This window comes from Urocampus carinirostris, chromosome 2 (assembly GCF_059441175.1).
Source record: "Urocampus carinirostris isolate Australia breed hairy pipefish chromosome 2, RoL_Ucar_1.0, whole genome shotgun sequence".
In the NCBI taxonomy this organism is placed as follows: domain Eukaryota; kingdom Metazoa; phylum Chordata; class Actinopteri; order Syngnathiformes; family Syngnathidae; genus Urocampus; species Urocampus carinirostris.
The window spans coordinates 66149814-66166336 of NC_142350.1; the positions used below are offsets into that span (position 1 = coordinate 66149814).

At 42.3% G+C, this 16523-nt stretch overlaps 2 protein-coding genes across 2 annotated transcripts; both read right to left on the minus strand.

Annotated features, from left to right (window-relative positions):
• Positions 1 to 431: 431 nt before the first annotated feature.
• wdr73 (WD repeat domain 73) lies at positions 432 to 14142 on the minus strand. Its single transcript, XM_088327547.1, has 7 exons — positions 13994 to 14142; positions 11931 to 11998; positions 6303 to 6391; positions 5226 to 5314; positions 5088 to 5155; positions 2433 to 2960; positions 432 to 737 (listed from the first exon to the last, which is right to left on the minus strand). Exons 1-7 carry the CDS (start codon positions 14050 to 14052, stop codon positions 496 to 498), a joined length of 1143 nt encoding a protein of 380 aa, XP_088183673.1. The 5' UTR covers positions 14053 to 14142; the 3' UTR covers positions 432 to 495.
• pdcd7 (programmed cell death 7) lies at positions 10304 to 11937 on the minus strand. The gene has a single exon (XM_088327546.1). It carries the CDS (start codon positions 11875 to 11877, stop codon positions 10615 to 10617), a length of 1263 nt encoding a protein of 420 aa, XP_088183672.1. The 5' UTR covers positions 11878 to 11937; the 3' UTR covers positions 10304 to 10614.
• Positions 14143 to 16523: the final 2381 nt, after the last annotated feature.

The window sequence follows — 16523 nt, forward strand, 5'->3', positions numbered from 1 at the left end:
GGTGCAACCAGCAATTGGCGATGATGCTTCTCATGACAACACCACAATGACATGCCAACAGAGCAGGCGTGTTGGCATCATTCAAAGGAATGTCTTCATGTATAGTTTTACGTGAAGAACCATGGCATTGGCAACAATTTCGAGCATTTCACCCAAAATTCAAGCATTTTGCTGACCTTGAAAATGCTTGAATTTTAACGTTATCAAGGCTCCCGTACAAACCCTGAATGTTAATTCTGTTGTGTGTTTCACATATTACAATGATCGTGTGATAATGAGATAAAACCTTATGCCTTTTTGTCTGTCATCTAGATCACTGAAGGTTCAGTAGTTCGTGTTCGGCACTCTCACCACCACAAGCCAGATTCGAATCCCGTTACAACCAATGTCTAGCGATAATAGGATAAACCCTTGTGTATAATACGCATCCAAACGTTAAGTTCTTTAGTTTTTTACACTACAATACACTAATAATTACGGTAAGCAACCCGCATATCAGCTGCTGTCGGATGCAGGGATCCAGTCCCACACGTGTAGCGATGCGTCAGTGGCGGCGGACACCAGAGTCTTTGATTCTTTGGGATGCCAAACATGACACGTGACAGTAACTGTGCCGGGTTCGACTTCGTTGGATGGCGAGCAAACTTCGTGGCCACGGTGCTCGAAAATCGGCTCGGCGTCCACAACTTCCGACCCCCAAGAGGAGGTGTCGTACATTCGGACCACGCCGCTGAAACCTAAAAAATAAAATTGAATTTAGTGGCCCCTCTACATATGAGATGCGTTTGTTAGTGAATTCGTCATATCTCGAATATAATTTCCTCCTAAGAAAACATTGAAAACCAATGAATCCGTTCCCAGCCTCCCAATGTCATGCAAGTTATCCTTAAATAGTAATGAAATGAGATGTGCTCGTTAAAAACACATTTCAAATTGTAATTGAACATAAAACTACAGTTATAAATGAAATTCAAGGTTATGCTGTGAACCTTCAATTCTGGACTACAGAGTGCAATACAGTAATACTACAAAATACAAAAGATATACGACAAAAACAGCCTGATTAAAAAAAAAAACTTCAGAAATATTACAAATTACCACAGAAATGCTACAAAAATACGACAAAATCAGCCTGCATGAATAATACAAGATAAATAAAACTACAGTATGACTACAAAACTACTTTAGTGCTCATAACAGGGGCCTAATATATTATTTTGCTTTAATTGCGAGTATTTCAAAAACTCCATCAATCCATTATCTGCACCGCTTATCCTCAGTAGGGTCGCGGGGGTGCTGGAGCCCATCCCAGTCATCTTCGGGCAGTGGGCAGGGGACACCCTGAACTGGTTGCCAGCCAGTCACAGAGACAACTACTCACTCGCTCATTCACACCCAGGGACAATTTTGACCGGCCAATTAACCGGACAGGCATGTTTTTGGAATGTGGGAGAAAACCCATGCAAGCATGGGGAGAACATGCAAACCCCGCACAGGAAGGCTGGTATCTGGATTTTAACCCATGACCTCAGAACTGTACCACCCATGCACTAACCACTGCCCTGTCCTTGTGCAAAAAAGGAAGAACTAAAATGTAGGCAACAAGCTTAAACAGCCATAAAACTCATGACTCATGACTATTTCTTACATTTACCAAAAAATCTGGGGAAATGTCAGGTACAGAAAAGGAACACATTGTGCTGCAGTTGGTTTGCAGACTATGATCGCAGCGGTCAATAATAATTAGAATGGCATTAACTTTACACAGTAGTGATACCCCCAAAACATTTCAAAATAAAACTCACAATTTATGAAGTTACATTTGCTACAAGCCACGTGAACTCCTCTTTCCACAATGCTTTTAATGTACGTTAACGTTTTGTAGCGTCATCAATTTTGTTCGCTTCTTTTGAATATTTCTTCTAGGGCTGAGTTTTTGTCTTGATCCCTAACCACTTCTCCATTTTTCTTGTGTTCTTTGTGCGTCTACTTTGGAAAATGATTTGCAAATGCACGACCTTGTAACGCTCGGGAGAGTCTGGAAGCATGAAGGTGTAAGTTGTATGCCCGACGTAAAAGATGGATGCCCTGGGCGTCTGGGCAGACACTGATATTAGGCTGTTATTAGTCTGTGACTGTAAGCCCAATAGTTATTGTGTACCTCTCCTTAGTTAGCAACTAATGTCGGCCTCTACAATGGTTTCTTATAACTCTCGCGTATCTTGAAATATTTTTGCTCGAAAGACATTTGCAATTTCTCCTAACTAGAGTAGCCCAATTTACAGGAGTTTATAGAATAGAATATACCTTTATTGTCATTGTTAAAACACGGGTTGAATATATTGTGACAACGAAATTGGACGTGGCACTCCAGGTCCACATTTTACAGTGAGGACAAAGAAGATATTTGTACAAAGGGAATTGCAAGTGACCTGACACGGAGATGACATCATCCAGCGCCGGCGCCAACGATACTTCGAAGTCCTCCGGGTTGTCACCTGATGCCCCCGTTTCTAGCTGAGCCAGACCCACGGAGCCGTCCGGGTTCCTCAAATCCGAAACAGTGGCCCGCCCGGACGACGACACGCGGACCAGCCTGGACTCAGACGCATCCGCCCGCCACGTCCCAGGATCCTCTGCCGCAGGAGCGGGCGCCGCTCGGGGTGGAGCCGAAGTCCTGGTGTCCACGGTGAGAACGCTGCCGTTGGCGCAGGCGACCAGGAAAACCGCTTCGCCCACAAAGTGGAAACTGCTCACAGGCTCCTCGTGGATTCCAGATGGACCCTCAAAATGTTCTCCAAGCCGGTAGAGCGTCTGTCCCGTGCTCAGCCGCGTCAGCCTGATGTCAGCGACCCGACACCCGTGAAGAATCTCCGGCTGCGGCGAGAGTCGGGTCGCCATCTTGACGCCACCCGTGCTTCCTTTCCGACCCTGGACCCTCGTGGTTTTTGTGATGACGTCTGATTTTTGCACACAAAGAATACAGTTTTCAAAATGCTTACAGTTAAGGTGAAACAAATATCAATAACCACCACAGAAGAATATAACCAGGACTTTTCCCGATGGTGATGTCTTGCTGTGCGAACCGGCATGGTTCTAAGCCCGATTTGGCATTTTAGGGTTTCCCTTTTAATGAATACAGAAGACGGCGATGCATACCTGCAATCAATCGGAGGGACTGGCAACCCTCAAAGTACCCCAAGATTTGCAGAGAGCATTTTTACAAGGTACGTTTTATGTATTTCAGAGCAAATTGATGTTAAGTAGGTACGAGTCAAGTCAAAGACACTCAATGTAGCTACCGATGAGTTAACTAGTGCTACTTTAGCTGGGCGTGTCATAGACCGATTCAAAATGACCACAAATGATAAATCGAATGGAACTAAAAACTGTTCCAATCGTTTGAGATTTGATGGCACCCTGGACAAAACATGTTAGCATACAGAGCTAAATTTAGTGTCTTACGTATGTCATTATGAGGTGCTTTTCCGTCAGGGCAGCAAGAACTAGTAAGCATCCAGACTTATATAGGCTTTTAGATCAGCACAGGTGTATGGGGATACTCCATTTACAGTACAGTGGTAACAGAGAGTGTAGACCAGGGGTCTCAAACCCATTTTAACTCGGGGCCACACGATAGAACAAACGTTCTCTAAGGAGAAAGAAAAAACAAGAGAAATAGAAAGAGGGAGAGAAAAGTAGAGCGGGTAGGACAAAGAAAAGGAGAAAGAGCGAGAGAGAAAAAGAGCATGAGGAACAAGAGACAAAAAAAGAAATAGTGAGGGATGGGGAAAGAAAGAAAGAAATCCAAAGCGAGAAAGGGAAAGGAAGAGAAAAAAAGGTAAAAAGACAGAGAGAAAAAGACAAGAGTAAGATAAAAAATGAAAGAGAGAAAGAAATACAAGTACAGAGTTTGTGAGAGGCACCTGGCTTTGGCCAAATAAAGTAAACATATTTCAACCTGCAGCTCGTTTTTCTCTTGCGCTTCACTGAGCGTTGTCTCGCGGGGCGGATTCAATCCCTTAGAATGCCTGATCCGGCCCGTGGGCCGCCTTTTTGACACCCCTTGTGTAGACTGAAGTCAGGCAGACAGGACAATTTGGTTCTATGAGTATATATATATATCGAAAGGAAGAAAGGTAGTTAGCCCTGCTATCCTTAGTTTCTCGAAATAGCCCTCTTTCCTACAAGATAAGCCACCTCATTAGTCAGCTGCACAATATTTGTTTGCCTAGTCATTGCCAATGATGTTGAATAGCACAACTTTGCTTTTGTTGTCTGTTTACTAGCATCACCCACGAGGAGTACTGTTTTCTAGGGTTTGCTGCCGTCCATCATGGCATCTGCACCTTTTGTTACTGGTTATGTTTTCCTGTGTGCAAAGAGTCAGATTTTTGCCTGGGGAGGTAATATAATGTTCATTCTGGGTAGTAATTTTACTGTAATATCGGATATTACTATGTTTTCCAAGTTGTACTATATTTAAGATAACATTTTAGAAAAATAAATTAAAATCAGCTAAATTATGGGTTAGAGTCAGGCACACCATTCCATTCTGGAAGGCGCCAACTTGTGGGGAATGGCTGGATAGCGCCCACTTGTGCCTAATTTGTCTTAAAATATTTTAGGACATAATACAGATTATTAATCTAATGAACAATTTTGCCTGACATTTTGGATTTGACTGTATTTATAATTTGTTGTACGAGGGTTTGCTAACGTTTAGAGGTTAAAATAGGCTCAGTCTAAATTAATCATTATGCGAGTTAGAAAATCACAATGATCCTTGATATTTTTTGAAATGAATAAAAGCAAAAAAATATTTTAGTTAAATAATGAAAAAATAATTAAACTGAGCAATATTTTTGTCAGGGTATTGCACAACATTTCCCCTCAAGGGTGCCAACCTGGGGAGAGTGGCTGCCTTGCGCCCACCTGCACTTTTTTTTTGCAACGCACCCTTAAACAGCTTCATCAAACCAAATACGTTATTTAATATACATCCCAGTACAACTTTATGAGCAGATCATTGGTATATAAAAATAACTAAATAAAAATGACTGGTTAAACAATACAGGGGAGCTCACCAGTGTCATCGCCTCCAAGATTCCAGACCTGCAGATCTGAGGTCAGTCCGTCATTGGTCACGATCAGCCTTTCAAAATAAAACGAGCACACGTCAATATTCAAGACGGGAAAGGTTCAAGTCACGACTTCCTGCCTACCTTGTTCCCGGGACATGTTTGAGGACATTGACGGGACCTGGAGAAAATCCACCGTGGAGCACTTTGAAATCCCGTTTAGGACAAAGACCCTGAATGCATCATTTACCATGATTGGTACGAACAAGGGAGAACAAAAGTCAGATTGATTTTTTTTTTCTCATTTCAAGCGAGAAATTAAAGATGTGAATTATAAAACATCCATCCATTATCTGCGCCGCTTATCCTCAGTAGGGTCACGGGGGGTGCGGGAGCCCACCCCAGTTATCTTAGGGCAATGGGCAGGGGACACACTGAACTGGTTGCCAATAGTTGCTAATTATCAAATTGTAGCATTTAAGCCAACTAATCGCATACTAAAATGCTATGAAATTAATTCATAGCCCTTAAGGCAGCCGTGTCCAAAGTCCAGCCCAGGGGCCAGTTACGCCCCATGGTCATATTTGTTCTGGCCCGCAGCCTCTGTTGTAAAATTAATAGTATGTGACCCGCCCAGGAATGTCACTTACACTGTAAAATCAGTTTTCACTTGTCCTGGAAGCAGCAGCCCTTAAAGTCAACTTTCATTTTTTTATGTGCATCGCCATCTTGGATATGGGGTGGGCTCAAATTCTCACAATAAAGCTCAAGGACATGGTGGCCAAAGGGCTACTGCCATCATGTTTTTGGCTTTCCAAATTTGAGTATTTTTTGCTAAGAGACTGTGGTTGTTTTCCAAGAATATAAGATCAAGGGGCACTGCCAGATGACTAGAAAAGTCTAACTGGATATGAACGCTGTGAAAAAGTGAAGCAATTGGAAGCTGTTTTAACAACAGAGTACTAAAACTAAAAATCAAGATGCTGCAAAGACGAGCTACGAGGTAATATGATCTGGAAAGAAGCGGGAGTTTGCCAATAGTTGCCTGGCTGAATGCAAGGTTTATGTTTTCAAAAACAGTTGTAAAATTCTAAACAGTCAGACTTATAAAATGGACTATTTTTCCCTCTGATAAAGCCACTTAGTGCAAAAGGGAATAGAAAACATGAATCGAGATACACTTGATGACTCATTTCACAGGCAGCATTATTATTAAATTACCTTGTTTTCTTCAGCGAAGAGTTTTGGAGGCAAACGGAGCTCCAAAATCTCGTTTTTCCTGGACTTGTTGTAACCTGCCACACAGAAAGCTGCAGACAAACAAAAATAACGTGGGCATCTTAAAAGCGTACGGCGCCCCGTGTGGTCCAAATCAAAACCACAACAACAAATTGGCCCCTCAAAAAAATGAGAAAATGAAGACATTACGTGTTCAGGGATCAGAATGGAGATTTTCATTTTCAGCTGAAATAGCCAGCGTCCAGGAATAAACCGGGGCGGAGCCCCCCCCCCACCACCTACCACCCCCCCCAAAAAAAAACCCTGGGTTTTAGGCAATTTACTTGTCCAAAACCATGCTTATATTTATCATTTAAGTAACATTTTTAGAAGATTAAAATAATTTGCCCACATAACTGATTTTTTGGTAAATACTGGAAGATAAGTTCAAATGCAGTTCAGTCCCTGCAGCTTGTGCGACAATGCGGCCAATTTTTCTAACGGCCGCCAGGGTGCGCCAGAGCAATAAAGGAAAGAGTGAGACAGTCGGATTTTGAATTTGTTTGCTACGCAAGAGAAAAAGTGAAAAAGTCGGAATGCCTTTGGGGTTCAAAAACAGCGGAAATCCGCGGAAAATTCTGATCCCTGCGTGTTAAAATGTTGGAAGATAACTTTTTCCCAGTTGCACTGTTTTACAACATTTTAAAGGGACAGTGTGTAAATGATTGCCTCCCAGTAGTAGAAATATTTTTCATTCGGTGAAAATTGATTTGGATACTGGGCAGCACGGCGGCGCAGTGGTTAGCGCGTGTGCGGCACAGTTCTAAGGTCTTGGGAACCTCCAGTGTGGGTTCAAATCCAGCTACCGGACTTCCTGTGCGGGGTTTGTATGTTCTCCCCGTGCTTGCGTGGGTTTCCTCCGGGCACTCCGGTTTCCTCCCACATTCCAAAAACATGCATTTCAGGTGGATTGGCTGATCCAACTTGTCCTTAGGTGTGAATGAGTGAGCGAGTTGTCTGTCCCTGGCAACCGGTTCAGGGTGTCCCCTGCCCACTGCCCGATGATTGCTGGGATGGACTCCAGCACCCCTGCGACCCTACTGAGGATAAGCGGCGTAGCTAATGATATGAGATTTGGATACTTGGCAATAACACCTGAACTGGTTTCCTCCCACATTCCAAAAACATGCAGGTCTGAATTGTCCCTAGGTGTGAATGAGCAAGTGACTTGTCTGCCTCTGTGTCCCCTACCCACTGCCTGAAGACGGCTGGGATAGGCTCCAGCACCCCCGCGACCCTACTGAGGATAAGGGGTGCAGATAATGGATACATGGATCTAAAAACTACTCACAGATATGAAACTATTGTTTGTTAAAATTGTTGTGTGTGACATGACATTTTTTTTCCAGACATCAGTTTGAAGTATTTTCAATCCTCTTGGATTTACTGATATTGATAACAATAGCCAGTACAAGTGTACAAATAGTACATCAAATTTCAATTAAAAAAAAACCAAAACCTTTTGTTTTCCTTAAGTAACGGATAATTCACCGTTGTGGCAAAACTACTAAAACAGAAGGAGCCAAGCATCAGTAGATGGATCGGCGTGTTGCACTAATACCTTACTACATGTTATAATACTATTTCTTTGTTGAAAAATGTAAACATTAGTAGACACTCAAAACAAAGAGAAGACATCAATGGATTCTAAACTTCCCAGGAAGACAGAGAGAGGCGCCTTCAGATAAGGAATTCTAAAAAGGGATAGAGGCCGACAGGGCCCTTGTTTTTATTACATGATCCAGGTAACAAAAATTAAGGGTGTGGATATCAAAGAATGGCAACACGATTGGCCGATCCAACAGGGTGTCATTGTCAAAAAAAAAAAAAAACGACAGTGTGCAATGACAGTCAAAATAACGAACTGATATCCTATGAAATCTCCTTTGCAGGTGTCCGGTATTCAATACAATAAATTAACCACAAAGTATTGGGAGATGTAGGTATCAACAGGTTCCATTAGTAGCTTACAACGGTGGTCCCCAACATTTTATAATGTCTGCAGCCTGGCTTAGTAACAACAGCTGTAACAACAATCATAACAATAAGCCTAAGTCCAGTGTGTAATCAAGAACCTCAGGAGTCGTCGATGACATAGGAAAAGGCATTAGGTTTTATCTCATCACATTATTTTCAGTCAAGGTGCCGTCCTGCAATATAGAAATGAAGGCAATAAATTGGATTTTGAAGGACATTAAATAAATGCATTGTAAATTCTATTTTAGTATTCAGTATTGCGCTCACATTTTTTAATCATGGCTTCACGTATTGAACAAAATGCATTGTTTCCCGAAAAATTTTGTGAAACCCCGGTGGATGGACAGTCGAGTTATTCTAATTTTTTTCACATACAAAAATTGTTATATGGTGTACACAATTTGAAATGATCCAAAAAACTATAAGATATGAGGAAAACAAAATGGTTGACAGTTATGTTAGAGCAGTGGTTTCCAAAGTGGGCGGTGGAAAGATCTGGGGGGGCGGTGAGGAAGAAGGGGGCGCTAGTGGGGCTGCAGTCCGAAGTTGGAACGTTTGTTAGCCGATTTGTACACAACACAGAGTTGCACGATTAACTAATCGACATCGCGATGTGAGCACTGCGTTTTTTTTCCAAAGTTTTGTAGCGAGTGATGGACTTTTGGCCAACCACAATTGTTACTGTTCGAGTTTTAAAAGCGCCAACCAATCAGAGGCAAGTTTTAATAATAGCACAAGCCAATAAACATTCAAAGTTTGCAAGCACCACACTATGCCACACCCACCGTGTGAGCTCATTGAGTGTCATGGCGGACTCTGTAAACACAGTCCCAGAGTCAACAAACAAGAAGAAAACAAGCTTGCACCGTAGAAGGGCGGTACATCACTTGTTTGGACCTAATTTGGTTTTGACGAAGCGGACGTGGAATTTAAGAAATAATTTGCTTTCGCATAGTGGCTAGGTCCAGAGGAAACAAGTCATTTGTACCAGTACCTTAGAAATTCACCAGGGAGCTAAGGCCTGCCAGAGTTTATAGATGGTAAACACAGACGTGGTATTGTGTGAAAAATAGTGTCGTGATAAATTCTAAAGCATTTTCCATGTCATCTACATCCCTAGTGGTTAAAATTTGGCGCTCTTACGAACGTGATCCGGGTTCGATTCCCGTTGCATGCAATGTTGTGGAAAGAAGTGATATTTTTTAACAGATCAATATCATTGCTCGAATTTAAAAAAGCGCATTATATACAAATATGGTATAAACACAAAAAAAGGTAATTTTATTGTCTTTCTGTGCAGCCTGGTACCCATGGCTGCCGACCACTCCCTAACATGATTTTAGGCTGGCATCAGCCCAATTGTGACATAGGGACCCGATCCCTTATCAAAATAATATTTAGTTCTGTGATGAAGGTCAAGTCATATTTGTGACGCCCTTGATCACTAAGAGTCTGAAAGATCTGCACAGACTACAGACTATTATGACACCATCCCCTGATCTAAAACCTACATGAGGGCAAGGAAAAACTCAAAAACCTCAAGTCATGACGTGTTTATTTGTTTGTCCCTTAATCTCAACGGGCTGCACAGACCACAGACTATTCCAAACTACAGACTATTATGACACCATCCTCTGATCTAGGAAAAACTCAATAACCTTGAGAAGGGAGCGCACATCAATGTTTACCTCAATTTTTTGGGCCGATTAAGTGGCCCCGATTTTTACTTCTAAAAATAATATGTACCATTTTTTCGCACATCAAATCGATTATTTGGCCGCTATATCGTTAGCTATATTTTTTGATAATATAACAACTCAAATAAAACTAAATTCCAGCAATCACACCTACACAATGGAAAATGTCAAGGTGAATGTGTCCCCTGATCTCAAACCTACATGAGGGCAAGGGAAAAACTCAAAAACCTCAAGTCAAGTCATGTTTATTTGCTTGGCCCTTAATCACAAAGAGTCTCAAAGGGCTGCACAGATCAAAGACTATTGCAAACTACAGACTATTATGACACCATCCCCTCATCTAAAACCTAAATGAGGGCAAGGAAAAACTCAAAAACCTCAAGTCATGCCGTGTTTATTTGTTTGTCCCTTAATCACAAAGAGTCTCAAAGGGCTGCACAGACCACAGACTATTCCAAACTAAAGACAGCATCCCCTGATCTAAAACCTACATGAGGGCAAGGAAAAACTCAAAAACCTCAACGTGAGGAAAATAAATAAACATTGATGTTAAAGAAATAAAACAAAAATGACTGGGTCTTCTAGTCCGCCAAAGCAACCGCCCATTCCGAGCTGGAGGGCGGCTCAGGTAGTACCCATCCCGGCGGGATGCAAGTCCCGTCACCGCGATTATCCGGCACCAAAAAAGCGTCCCACTGCCGCCGCACATGGAGCAAAGCCGGCAGCGAAGTTTCCGCCTGAGCGTAATACCGGACGAACGGCACCAGCTCGGGATCGACGGGCTCTTCTCGGCCGAACAGGACGCATTCCATTTTGTCCCTCTGCCGCCGTTCCCTATCCTTCCGGAGCGCCTGCCGCTCTTCTTCCTGCACGCCGTCTAACATCACCGTCAGCGCCTTCTCCTCCGCCGTGTAGATGAGCGTCCTGGTCTTGGCCACGCTGCGCAGGTGTTCTAGGTGGCTCCGGAAAACCCGGTCCCATTCCTCCCCGGCGACCGCACCTTGGCGGGCGGCCACGTCCTTGCGGAGGCGCCGCAGCTTCTCCAGCGAGCGCAAAACGTCCTGCATGCGTTTGATGTCGCTTTGCTTCTTTCGCACCTCGCACAGCACCGAATCGGCGGCCGTTTTCAGCTCCCGCTCCTTTTTTTCCTCCTCGGCTTGGTGGATCTGTCGCAGCCTCCACTTGTCCACGGCGCTCTCCTTCTCGGCTCGCCGGACCTCCCGCTCCGCTCGGAGCGTTTCCGCTTTTTCCCGGCTTTTCCGATGACGCCCTCGCACCCTGGCCACGTGACGCTTTTTAACTTCCAGTCCCTCGGTCAGACGCGACAGTTTTTCCTGAAGATCCTGCTTTAGACGCAAGGCATCTTGGTAAGAGTCCGCCCAGGAGGGGGCGTCCTCCCGCAGTTTGTCCTTGAGGGTTCGGCACGACTCGGAGAGTCGAGTTACCAGACCGGCAGCGTGGCGTAAAACGTCTCCGAAATCTGGATCGGATCGCGGCGTCCGAGCTTTTTTGGTCTGTTTGGATTTTCCTCGCAAGAAACCACTTAGCCATTCTTCATCGTGCTTCTTCTGAAGAGCTTTTTCATCCACAGGAACTTCAGGAAAATTCGTTTTTACTGGATTCCAGTTCTGGACCAATGGCGGATACGGGGGGAACCCAGGTGGAACATTGGGGAAGTACCCCATAGGGGGATGTTGCGGAGGTGGGAAGTTGCAAGGAAATCCCGGCGGAGGATGATTAGGCGACATTTCGTACCCAAAATTCCCTGGCATGGGTCCGCCGGTGGGGGGGTTGCAAGGATTTAGGGGATTCCCAGGTGCGCCTTGGCCGTAGTTCCATTCCATTTGATCTTTTTTAGAACAACCGGGAAAGTTCTTTAGTAAATGGATTTACTCACTTTTCCCTGAAGTCCACTCAATGACCCGGGTGGGAAACTCCAACTGATAAACGTGAAGGTCTTTGTACCTGCGGGGATAAAAAAGACAAAGCAGGATTTAATTTTAGATACATAGATCATTTATTCATCCCCGTAGGGAAATTCACACTTCCAGCAGTATCCTTGTGTTGAAAAATAACATAATAAAATAAATAAATAATAATAATAATAATTTCCTTGTATTGTCATTCTGTGTAACAATGTACACAGAACGAAATGTCGATTGCACCTGACCCGTTGTAGCGAGCCGATGCAGCCGCAGCCAACAGAGGGCGCCGCCGACCACTTTTTAAGTCTTAGGAATGACTCGGCCGGGGCGCGAACCGCCGACCTCCCAGTCTCAAAGCGGGCGCAAGATATCTAATACAAAAATACCCAATATAACGTTTTGCTATAGTTTTAGTATTTAAATAGCCCTACGGAAAATACACACTGTAATAAAAATATGCAAATATGGGGGTGGGTTTAATGTGGGCTTTTACACCCCCAGGTGGAAGTAAAGAGCCTCATGGCATGAGGAAGAAATGATCTCCTCACGAGTCAACCTCAGCCAATTTCTCCCCTTAAAATGATTGCAATTTCCATTATAAAGCGGTATGAACCTTACAAATATCAGCAAGATAGACTATGCAGAATAAACAAAGATAACTTGCGTAAAGAAGTGTAGTTTATTTACCAATAAACACAAACAGTATAACATTTGACAGGTTAGAGCCAAAGTAAGGAAGATGGTTTTGCGATTCCAGTACAAAAAAAATTGCTGTAAGGTGTACAAAATCTTCATCCATCCACCCATCCATTATCTGGACAGCTTATCCTCAGTACGGTCACGGGGACAAAATCTTCAATTAATAAAAAAAAAAGTCTAAAATACGAGGGAAATGTGTAAAATGATATTAAGCAACCACTTAAGCACTATTTTAGTCAAATTCAAGCACAATGTTTTTGAGAGGTTAAAATAGCAGCAGACGTCTTCTTAGAATGACAATATACATTATTGTTACATTGTTTGCAACAAGATTGGACGTGGCACTCCAGGACAAACGAAAAGATAAGATAAAAATGTCAAGATAAACAGGCAAGCATATTTATAAGGCAATGCTTGGAGACTGGCCTAGGAATAGATAAGAATGCAATGAAAACACAACCTCATACGAACGTAAAATGGTACTCATGTCTATGTCTCTTGCACAATGTTGACCATTTTTTTGCACTATAGACTATTTTTGCACCAAATACATAATTGCACAAACCCTTACGATACCAAACTGTATGTAACATCCTACATGCCGACATTTCTTGTGTAAATATTGTGTAAATTATAACTATAACCTTATCCTCCTTGTTTTATAACCTTATCTTCTCTGTTCCTTTATCTTCTTGGCTTCTTTTACCTCACTGTGAATGTGTGAAACTGGAGTGTCATGCCCAATTTCGTTGTCACAATATGTTAACCCATTTTGTAACAATGACAATAAAGGTATATACTATTCTATTGTAAAAAATGATGTATTATAGTAATAGTGCGATGAAATATAACGCATTGTAAGGACAATGCAATGAAAAGCAGTGCATTGTGGGAATAATGAAATAAAAACAAATTCATCCTAATAATAGTGCAATGAAAAGTCATACAATAACATAGAGTAGAAACCAATTTTCCAAATAAAACCATAAATCCTGTCATACAGTAAAACGTGTCCAAACAATTGTCGATATTCTGTGTGTATATAGTATTTCACATCTCTTCTTACGCTATTATTGACAAATATACTCTACACTAACCCTAAAATCAAGGTGAAAATTAAGCCGAATTAAAAGAAATACTACTTTTAAAATTCGTGTAATAAAAGAAAATATCGCTGTGAGTAGAAGTTTTAAAACATAGGGGGAATAGTGAGCTAAGCGTGTTAGCAGCCGTGCTAACTTTGAGACCGCCATTGTCTTCGCATTTCCACGCGGCGTTTGTTTCGTAAAAATAACATTCCCCATCGAAATAATATTGAAAAATGTCATCGACTTACGTTTTCAAAGATTCGATAAACCAATCATCGATAAAATCTTCAAAATCGGTATCCCCCATCACGTTTGCTGACTTTTGTAGTAGACCGTTTTCCGGTATGTCTCCAGGGTTACAGCGCCACCCGGTGGCCCGGCTGTCTAAATTTCAAGCGCATTCGAGTTTGTCTCCTACATCACAGCGCCATTTAGCGAGCAGGCGGACGAACTTGAAGAGAAATAATTAATGACAATTACACATCTTAATCCATTCTCGCTAAGAAATAATATGACCCCAGGCCAGGTATGTCAAACTCATTTTAATTTGGGGGCCACACAATAGAACAAACATGATCTCGGGGGCCACACTAGTAGAATGAGAAAGAAAAAGAGAGAAATAAATAGGAGAAAGGGAGGGAGCAAAGAAACAAAGAAGGAACAAGGAAAAAGGAGAAAGAGAGAGAGAATGTGAGAAATAAAAGTGGCAAAATAAAAATAGTAAGGGAGTAGGAAAGAAAGAGACATAAATAAAAAGAGAAATAGAAAGAGAGAAGGAGATAAAATGGAAGAAAAGAAAGCGAGAAGTGGGAAAGAGAGAAGGGGTACACAAGGGAGAGAAAAGTGGGGAATAGAAAGCAGGAAGAGAGAGCAAAAGAAGGTAAAAAGACACAGAGAAAGAGAGAGAGAGAGAGAGAGAGAGAGAGGGGAATAAAGAAAGAGACACAGAGTGAAAGAGAGAGAAAGAGAGCGTGAGAAACAAAAGAGAAATAGTAAGAGAGTGGGAAAGAAAGAGCGAAATAAATCAAAAGAGAAATAGAAAGAGAGGAGATAAAATAGAAGAAAAAAAAGAGAGAAGGTGGGAAAGAGAGAAGGGGTACACAAGTGAGAGAAAAAGAGGGGAAAATAAAGCAGGAAGAGAGAGCAAAATAAGGTAAAAAGACACAGAGAGAGAAAGACAAAGAGGAACAAAGAAAGAGAAGAAAAGAGACAGAGAGAGAAAGAAACACAAGCACACCGTTTTTGTGAGCGGCACCTGGCTTTGGCACCATCAAGTGGACATATTTCAACCTGCAGCTCATTTTTCTCTTGCGCTTCTCTGAGCGTTGTCTCACAGGCCGGAATAAATCCCTGAGCGGGTCTGATCCAGCCCGCGGGCCACCTATTTGACACCCCTGCTTCAGGCATTACCTTGTGAATATTTTGGAGTATATATCCTGACTATTTTTGACTTTTAAAGGGACAGCGTGTAACGTTTAGTGCCTTAAAGTGGTACAAAGGTTGAGAAATTTGTTTCTATTACACAGTAGAATCCCCACTTTGGTCGCTGTTATGTTTGTCTGACATCCCGCTGCCACGCTGTGCTCTGTGGCACTGGTTTCCGCTCGCAACAGACAACACAGTGCCATCTAGTGGACAGATATCACACACAAGTGTTTATTCCGTCTTTACCCCGGAATGCCACGCCCACTTGACATCAATGGATTTTTTCTTTGTAAATAGTAAAATGTATGTACGGTAAACCCTTGCTCTAACGCGGTTCGGTTTTCACGATTTCGTGACGTCACTGATTTTCACCGTGCAAGCTGCATTGTGGTTGGCTTAACAGTATATTCGCTTTTGACAGTACAGTAGTAATTAGAAAAAAAAGAAACAAAATGTTTATTTGTGAAATAGATTTTTGAGTATGTAAAAACGATATTTTCATTGGTGTCAATGTATAATTTGTTTTTAATCATATAATAATTGTAAATGAATAAAGGTTTTTCTTATCACGGGATAAATGAGGGGTTCACTCTACATCAAGGGTGTCAAACTCATTTGAACTCGGGGGCCACACGATAGAACAAACATTCTGTCGGGGGCCGGACAAGTAAATTAAAAAGAAAGAAAAAGAGAGATAAAGACATGAGAGAAAGAGGGAGGGAAAAGGAGAGAGGGCAGGACAAAGAAAGAAAAAGAGAGAGAGGGAGACAGAGGTAGAAACAAAAGAGATAAAAAGTCATGAGAGAGGGGAAAAAGAAAGGGAGAGGAAGAAAGAAATCCAAAGAGAAATAGAAAGACAGAAGGAGAGAAAAGAGAAAAGAAAGCATGAAAGGTAGGAAGAGAGAAATAGAAAAATGAGAAAAGGAAAAAAGGAAGTTAGAGCAAAAGAAGTTAAAAAAGACACAGAGAGAGAAAGAAACAGCAACAAAGGAAGAGAAAAAGGGCGACACAGAGAGAGAAAGAGACAGAGAGTGGGAAAAAAGGGATGGAAAAGAGAGAGAGAGAGAGTAAGAGAGAGAGAGAAAGAAATACAAGTTACAGTGTCTTTGTTGGAGGCACCTGGCTTTGGCAACATCAAGTTGACATATTTCAACCTGCAGCTTGTTTTTCTCTTGCGCTTCTCTGAGTGTTGTCTCTGTCATAAATCAAGAAAGTCATAATAAAACTTGGCTTAGAACAGGGGTCGGCAACCTGCGGGTCTGGAGTCACCTGCGGATCTTTGGAGCTAAATGTTAGTTTTCGGAAAAATGAGTTGTTGTTTTTGGTAGGAGGACAAAGATGACACAAACATAA

Coding starts and splice junctions, on each gene's coding strand:
- wdr73 (XM_088327547.1), bottom strand. CDS start 14,052: ATGGGGGATACCGATTTTGAAGATTTTATCGATGATTGGTTTATCGAA. Junction 6,392..11,930: donor TGAGTGGACTTCAGGGAAAA/GTGAGTAAATCC, acceptor GTTTGTCTGCAG/CTTTCTGTGTGGCAGGTTAC. Junction 5,156..5,225: donor AAACATGTCCCGGGAACAAG/GTAGGCAGGAAG, acceptor TTATTTTGAAAG/GCTGATCGTGACCAATGACG.
- pdcd7 (XM_088327546.1), bottom strand. CDS start 11,877: ATGGAATGGAACTACGGCCAAGGCGCACCTGGGAATCCCCTAAATCCT.